This window comes from Henckelia pumila, chromosome 2 (genome assembly GCF_033568475.1).
Source record: "Henckelia pumila isolate YLH828 chromosome 2, ASM3356847v2, whole genome shotgun sequence".
NCBI classification, from domain to species: Eukaryota; Viridiplantae; Streptophyta; class Magnoliopsida; order Lamiales; family Gesneriaceae; genus Henckelia; species Henckelia pumila.
The window spans coordinates 198,433,839-198,441,819 of NC_133121.1; the positions used below are offsets into that span (position 1 = coordinate 198,433,839).

Below are 7,981 nucleotides of genomic sequence, written 5' to 3' on the forward strand. Positions count from 1 at the left end.
ATGTTTAAGTCCAATAACTTAATTAAGCCCAATAATAATCATTGACATACCCAAAAATTCACAGACTGTCCCAATAATTCCCATGGTCTCCCAAGCCCATGAAAATTATTGGGCTTACTTAAATAAATATTTTAAGGCCTAAATAAAATATTTAAAAGTCCAAATACTAATTAAAAAATTAAATTAGCCCAAATATACCACTTAATCTAATAATCACTTAAAAATAAAAATACCCGAGCCCGATTAACCTAACCTGGACCCGGACCCGGACCCAAATAACATGACCCATGAGCCGACGGAACCAACCCGGATCACCCAGCCCGAGCCCAGCCCATTAGGCAGCCCAAAAGCTCATCACCTAACTTGTGCAGAAATCTGCACATGACCACTCTGAGCAGTTGTACCAATTCATTTCGTTCTCCTTGCTCCGGCCACCATTGGTCATGAAACCACCGCCTACACCTAGCCCACTTCTATACGTTTCCAACAAGCCAAAAACCTGCCCAAACTATGAACTTAGCAGCTCACACGAAAGCTTGCACTCGGACCCTTTCCCAGATCGCGCGCAGACTGGAGCAGCGACCGTATTTTTTATCGTGCCGCCTGCTCCAAGCACCAATGATCGTGAAACCACTTCTCAATCTTAGCCAACATCTATAGGGTTCAAACAGTTCAAATCTCACCTCAAACCGTGGCATGGGGAAGGAGAACGAAGTCTTCTTCCTCAGAACCATAACTTGCACGGCTCTGTGCATCAGAAAGAAGAAGCTTCGGTTACAGCCTATGCACGACTTATGCCATGAACTAGGACAACTCTAGGCACCCTAAGAAACTTACCCAAACGTTGGAAAACAGCCTGATCCATTCCCATGGCCTGAAACGTGAGTAACAAAGGGAAAATCATGCAAACACGTGGACTGTTCATGCTATGAGCAAGATCTCTATGCCAAATTCAAAAATAACCTTCATGATTGATGATTTCAGACATAAAAACCGATTACATATCTTATATGGTGTAAAGAAGAGAATTCAACATGCCTTTGATTTTTATTTGAAGCTTTGATCGCGTATACGGCTCCGGTACGACGGATCTACGAAAACTCTAAAACTTTCTTCAAGGATCGGCTATGGAGGCTATTTTTTTCTCTGAAAGAACGTGGAGATGGGGGATGAAGAAGATGGAGGCGGCTAAGGGAGGAATAACGTAGGTTAGGGAGAGATTTAGGGTTGAATTTTGGTAAAATAATTACTAGTTAATTAGGATAAATTTTTTTTTTGAGTTGAGTTAATTAGGATAAATAATATACCATAAACATATAAATTTTAAACTTTTAAATACTTACTAATATGATATAAAACTTGAAAAAATCCCGTAATACAAAATTAATGGATTTTTAAAAGTTACTAAAAGTCATAAAAAAAAATGACTTATTTTGGGTAAAAATGGACACATATATAAATATATTAATAAATACTCTAATTTTAGTGAAATAATACCTTCAAATAATATTTTAAAGCTCATAAAAATCTCATAAAATATTTTAGGTGAAAATCTAATATCTCGTCCGTCCACGGTCCCTTCTACGCGATAAAATCAATTAATTACTCAAAATCTAAAAATTCAATAATTATGTGTTAATTGCAAAAATAATTTAAATCATGCACATAAATCACATAATAACACATAAATATCATTTAACCCACATTTCTAAATTTTTAAAATAATTATTTTTCCTAATTATGCATGCGAATTTACGTATTAAATTACCGGGTGCTACATTTTATGTCTAGCTATTATAAATAAGTGAAAATTAGGGGATAAAAACATGATGAAATGTGAAGGTGAAGATGAATATTTTATTCATTCTATACAATTTACGGTAGATATTCAATTTAATCATTTATTTATTTTTGTACTTTGCATAGTGATGGTGAATTGGTGATATTGATTGCAATAAAATTATTTTTCTGAAAAAATTGTAAAGTACATCGATGATTATATTTAGGTAGTATTTGAGAGAGCTTCTAGAAAGCACTTCTCAGTTTCTTATTAACAAAATTTCATAAAATTGCAAAATTTTGTTAATGAAAAGCTGAGAAGTGCTTCCTAAAAACTCTTACAAACACTACCTTAATATAATTACAACTTATAAATAATATCTCACACACACAGCGTGTGTGTCTGGGTCGCTAGCATAAGATAAATGTTGAGGTGTCAATAAGGTGATAGTGTAGGTCCGTGCTGAAATTAGACGCATAAGATAAGAGTTTTTTTTTTTTTTGGACGGGATGTATAAGATAAGAGTTACTGGTACCCCAAGTGCATATTTCTCCCCAAAATATCAAGTTTGGATTCCCACTTACCATGGTCCGGTCTAGCGATCGAGCTCGTATCGATGTTGGGGAAAAATGAAACCCCCTAACTTCGTTTTCGGCGCTTATTTCATTTCTATGGTGGAGGAAAGCAGGGGGACCTTACCTTGTAGTTTCAGAATCTGAGGACCTCGTATTTCAATATATAAATATGTGTCTTTGGTAAATTTTGAAGGAAAATTTTGGGCTTATGGCCTCGGCCACTTTCTTCGGCAGAGGATCCATCTTCGGCGGCGGAGATGAAGTGTACGTAGCAGCCGTGCCACTGAGAGTGTCGAATGGCCCAGCCCAGTTGCTCATGTTTGCTGCTTACTCTCTCAATTTGTGGGATCTGAAGCATTTCATGGTTATCATTAAACAATCTGCCACTCATCAGGTATTTATTCTCCGTCAATTTCCTTTTCTTATTCATGAATCATGGTTTCAGGTCGGCCATGGAAGTTACTTGTTGTTTTTGTAGGCTTTTGTTTATGATTTTCAACCAGAGGATCCTGAAAATATATTGGTGGCGCTTGCAGCATTATCCGGTAGTAAAGTTCCTGGTGAGCCTCTAATGTCAATCTTTGTTTTTTGTTTAATCTTTAATTCTTGTATCTCTTGATTGTTTCTATTCTATTTCTGGTTTCAAGTTTATATTTGTGTTTTTCTATGGACTAAGAAGTATTTTATTTTCTTGAAGTGAATGGTTTTATTATTTGATACTTGCCAGAATTTTTTAGGGCTAAACTTGTGATGGACAAAATGACCTACAACTCTAAAGTTTTAAGAATGATCTATTTGTAATTCATCAAATACTATTATTCAGATTAATGTTAAGCTCTTGATTCTGTCTAAATATGTACACACATCACCTTAGTGGTAATCAGGTCCATATGACAGTCAGTCCTTGAATGTGGACGTTCTAGTGAATTTGAATTGAAGGTTTCCCGGGATGCAGATTATGTAATCAAGAATGAACATAAGTGAGGTGTCAAAATGGGCTAAGCCTGACAGGTTGGCCCGCCCCGTCATACAAAATAGGTGAGTTGGATTGGAAATTTCCCAACCCGCTTAAAAAGTGGGCCGACACGCCTCGCACCGTCCTGCCTAATAGTGGGTTGTGGGTTACATGTCAGCCCGCCGGAGTTGGCCCGTCCTACCACCTAAAATAGGTGGGTTGGGTTGGTTTTTTCCAACCCGCTTAATGAAAGAGTGGGTGCCCGGTGAGCCAACTTGTGGCTAAGGGCTTTGATGACTCTTTGTATAAACAATCTTTTGTTTAATATAATTTACACTTTTATTAATGGAAATGACTTTATCTTTCTTCATATTGTTATATTGTGATATACTATTGTTGTTTTGATAAAGACCTTGAATATACTATAGTGTATGTAAGATGTGATAGTACATGGGGATGACTATCATGAAACACATCTTATAGTCACTGTATATTCTAAACAGTTCCTAGTCGATTGAGCCGTCCGTTAATAAGGATAAGGATCGCTCGAGATTGAGACTAGCATTTGCGATGCCGAGTACCACGTTTCATTGGTATGGAACATAGAGATGTTCAAAGCATGCAAATGGATATTCATACGATGAATGATCGAACTACCCTATCCGGACTTTCCAAGTGGTTATCACTTATCGAGTGGATAAAGTCCGCGGTTTTGGTTGTACACCATTAGTCCTTACTACTTGAAACATCATTGAGACTCTATATGCTAGTACTGTGCTTTGACTCATTTACCAACTCTATTGGGGTCATCAGGTGTCGGGATTGGGTACAGTTACAACACATATAGGAGTCGATGCTTTGTTGTCAAGGATTCACCACATACTTGCGAGTGTGCATATCCTATGCAATCTGAGGAGATATTAGTGTGACGAATCTCTGGCCAGAGTACATGATGTGTTTTAAGAAATGGTTTCTTAGTAGCACATGCGATGTCACTATTTGATCTTCAAGATGCATTGCATAGTTATCGAATCTCGAACGACTCTCGATTTACCAATGGTTGTTGATTCGATCGGGATATATGGATGAAGGGACCGTACTGTACGCTAACCAAAATCTATTGGTTCTTGCAGGCACTATCAGTGATACCTAGGGAATCATGGGGCGATGTTGCTAGGCGCTCTTACCATGATTCGATGGGCAAGTCGGAAATTGATGTTCCGAGTCACAAGGAGTTGTGAGCCCACTGCTAGCTGTATCCCTGAACCATTGAGGGTCACACAGAGTAATGGATTTTTAATTTTCGTTGAGATAGTTAAATTTAAAGAGTTAAATTTAATGAACAAAGAAGTGGGACTTCTTATTTAAGAGTAGAGGAGTAAGATTTCCTAAAATGACATAGGGATGGGCATTTTTGGAAATCACTGAATTCGGATTCAGAAAATTTATCTTGACTCTAAAAGATGCAGAAATGGTTTCTGTGAACATTGGTGAAATTTGTTTATCAATCTGAGTCACGATGAATTTTATATTAATTTCTGAACATGCGGGCTTTGCTTGTCAGGCTTGAACTTATGACTAATGGGCCCTAAGCTGTTAGCAGCCCATATTATAAATAAGTTATTGCAGTACAGAAATTAAACAACAGAGGCTCACAATTTTCGAAAACCCTAGTTGTTTTATTAAAAAGTGGCCGCCCCCTCCCTCTCTCTGTCGGGAAAATCCAGCCCGTGAATTTTGAATTTGCAGTCTGGTTTAACGGATCAAATTCTTTAATTCTCTTCGTAGAAACTTTTCATAGATTTTCTAGTGCAATCTATCAGAGGGATTAAATCTCTGTTCGTGGACCTGATTGAAGAACAGTTCGTCCATCAGTTCCTGGGATATACAACAAGAGCAGAGTAATCTGTTGGTGTCAATAATCTCGATTCGAGATTGGAGGTAAAAATTTATAATTGTTATTTAATTTTTACACACACAATTTAATCGTAAAGTTTTGATACCCATTATGGAATCGTTCCATATAAAATTTTAAACTTCCGCTGCACCGGGTATCAATTCTGATTGATCTGATCACGGTTTTCCAACACCTAAAAGGTGGGCCCGCCCGCTCGCCCCGCCTAATGGTGGTTGCGATGGGTTTATGGGTCGCCCCACCCCGCTAGCCCATTTTGACACCTCCAATTACATTAGTTTAACCGCTAAACCTCGTTTTTTCTTCTCAATCTAGCATAAGACGTTTATCCCAGTAATTATGCAAAATTCCAAATGTTAAATTGGATTCTGCAAATATTGAATATAAATTTGCAATCATTAATGATACGTGAATCGTAATTGCATTTGTATCCTGTGTTAAAGTGGGTAAAACCCTTTATGAAAATTACTGAAATAAGAATCATGTGTGTTTGAAATATTGAGCTGCAATCCCTTGTGGATATTTTACTTTGCGATTTATGTGTTTCTTAAATGAATATGCATAAATTTATTCCAGAGTTGTAATTCCAAAAGGTCAAATAAATTATTTTGAATGCAACCAAATATAAATCGGTGTCTCTTTCTCCTCCTTTTTAGCACAATTTCTACTTCAATATTTTTGAATATTTGTGGGAGTTATAAAACAAAGAAAAGTAAACGCAGTTGCATAGTTTCTTTCTTGCATGGTGCCATGGTGCATAAAACACATGGGTGGTAATAAAAAATTTGTATCTAGTACCTAAAAAAAATTGTTTCTAGGGTTTTCAGTCAATAAATTAAAATACAGGAAGTTTTTAGGTCATTAATTTTTCGGGAGTTTTTAGCAAGTTTAGCATAAAAAAGGGGAGTATATACAATTTTCCTTGACACAGGGTGTCTACTTCTGTATAATAATAACCAGTTTCCAGCTAATATTGTGATATGAATGTTGTGAATCAAAATTAATGTGCAGTACAGCAGTAGGTTGCTCTATTATTTGTTGAATGATAATTTTAAATAGCAATTAACTAATAAAGATGTTAGATATCTAATTTTATTGTACAATAACATCACTCTCACGTGTAACTATATTCTTTACGAAAATTGGAAATGATGGCGGTACTACGAGAATTCTCTCTCGTTCACTAAAGTTTAAAATCTCGGTGAAAATGCTGGAATTCTTTCTCTATGCTAGTTTCTTATGTGTTTGTTTCATTATGGATATTTTTCTTATGATATCATAAATTGATATCACAGTCTGAGTTGTTCCTCTTTCCATCTTATGCAATTAGAGCGAAAGCAGAAGGGTATACTGTTCCTTTTATTTCTTGTACTTACATGTTATTGCTTGTGTCTAATATGTCAAAATCAATCTTTCATAGGAGTTATACAAGTGAGAAAGATTGAAAAACTCCCAACGACAAAATGTCGCTTTGTTGGATTCTCAAGAGTAAATGCTGTAGAGGCTGCCCTCAGATTTAATGAAGGATGGGAGACTGAGCTAAAGATTGGGTTTCATGATTGCAGAGATTATTGCCAAGGTGAATTTCTCTTGACATGATATGGCAACCTATAGTTCTTATCAGTTGCAACAATAAATTTTAAAAGTAGGTTTCATTTGTGAATTTTATCAATGGCGGTGCTAGAAACTTTACATATGGCTAGTATTTAGGTCCTTGAGGTGTATTGCGGAAGTCTAAGCGGAGGGTGCCGATCTAGAATTCCTTTAAATATGCGGTGGCTGTTATTTCCTTCCAGGATAGGAGTTGAAAACCTTAAACCTAATAACATTTGGTTTGGAAAAATCACTTTGGTTATATAGTTTCTTGACTCACATTTATGAAAAAGACGATCTAAACAATAAATCAAACGAACTGAATCAAAACTTCGGTTTGGTTTGATTTTAAACCAAATTTGATCCTTAAAACATTTTTTTTGTTATAATTTAATTTAATTATGTAATCAAGGCTGGCGCTCTCACACTATTCTCTCATAAGTTTAAGGATGCTTACAATATCGTAATTTGTGTAACTTACATACATGATGATGGTTAATTGTGTATGATTTGGTGATGGGATGTGCAAGTGCAGAAGAGTTTTCCTAAAAGATATTCAGTGCTCAGGATTGTTTTAGAAATACCAAACTTTTAATAGTTCTTGAGAATCTTTTGAAAATTTCCAAGGTTTTCCAAAAGATTTATAGAAAGTTTTAAGTTGCACTAAAATCTTTTATACTATTCTAGAACCTTCCAGGTGTTTTTTCATGATTCTAGAATGTTCTAGAAACTTCTTTAATGCTCTAGATAATTTTTTTTGTGATTTATAAAGCTCTAGAATTGTGCATTTCAATTTCACGCTCCTCCTTAATGGACATTCTGGCAACTCCAACCATTTCACAAGTAACTCAAACTTGGCGAAGCAATGGGAAAGAATCCTTTGTTTCAGAACTAGACCAAGCACTAAATGTTAGATACCACTCTGTCCCAGAAGCTAAGACAAACAAAGAAATGGAGCCCAAGCATTCCAAGATGGAAGAACAACTGGAAGACATATTCAGAAAAGATTGTGAAAGCATAGGTTAGTTACTTCACAACATGATTAGAGTTACCGAGAATTTTGATCATGTTGTGAAGTATCTCGACCCGTGTTTTTCGGTGTGGCCCCTTCAGATACACTTTTTAGGCCCAAATCCCTTATTCCCAATAAAGTCTGGAGCCTT

General features: G+C 36.1%; 1 protein-coding gene across 1 annotated transcript; it reads left to right on the top strand.

Annotated features, from left to right (window-relative positions):
- Positions 1–2,572: 2,572 nt before the first annotated feature.
- LOC140877060 (uncharacterized) lies at positions 2,573–6,919 on the top strand. The gene is made up of 3 exons (XM_073280535.1): positions 2,573–2,749; positions 2,834–2,915; positions 6,646–6,919. Exons 1-3 carry the CDS (start codon positions 2,672–2,674, stop codon positions 6,822–6,824), a joined length of 339 nt encoding a protein of 112 aa, XP_073136636.1. The 5' UTR covers positions 2,573–2,671; the 3' UTR covers positions 6,825–6,919.
- Positions 6,920–7,981: the final 1,062 nt, after the last annotated feature.

Coding starts and splice junctions, on each gene's coding strand:
- LOC140877060 (XM_073280535.1), top strand. CDS start 2,672: ATGTTTGCTGCTTACTCTCTCAATTTGTGGGATCTGAAGCATTTCATG. Junction 2,750..2,833: donor AACAATCTGCCACTCATCAG/GTATTTATTCTC, acceptor TTGTTTTTGTAG/GCTTTTGTTTATGATTTTCA. Junction 2,916..6,645: donor ATCCGGTAGTAAAGTTCCTG/GTGAGCCTCTAA, acceptor AATCTTTCATAG/GAGTTATACAAGTGAGAAAG.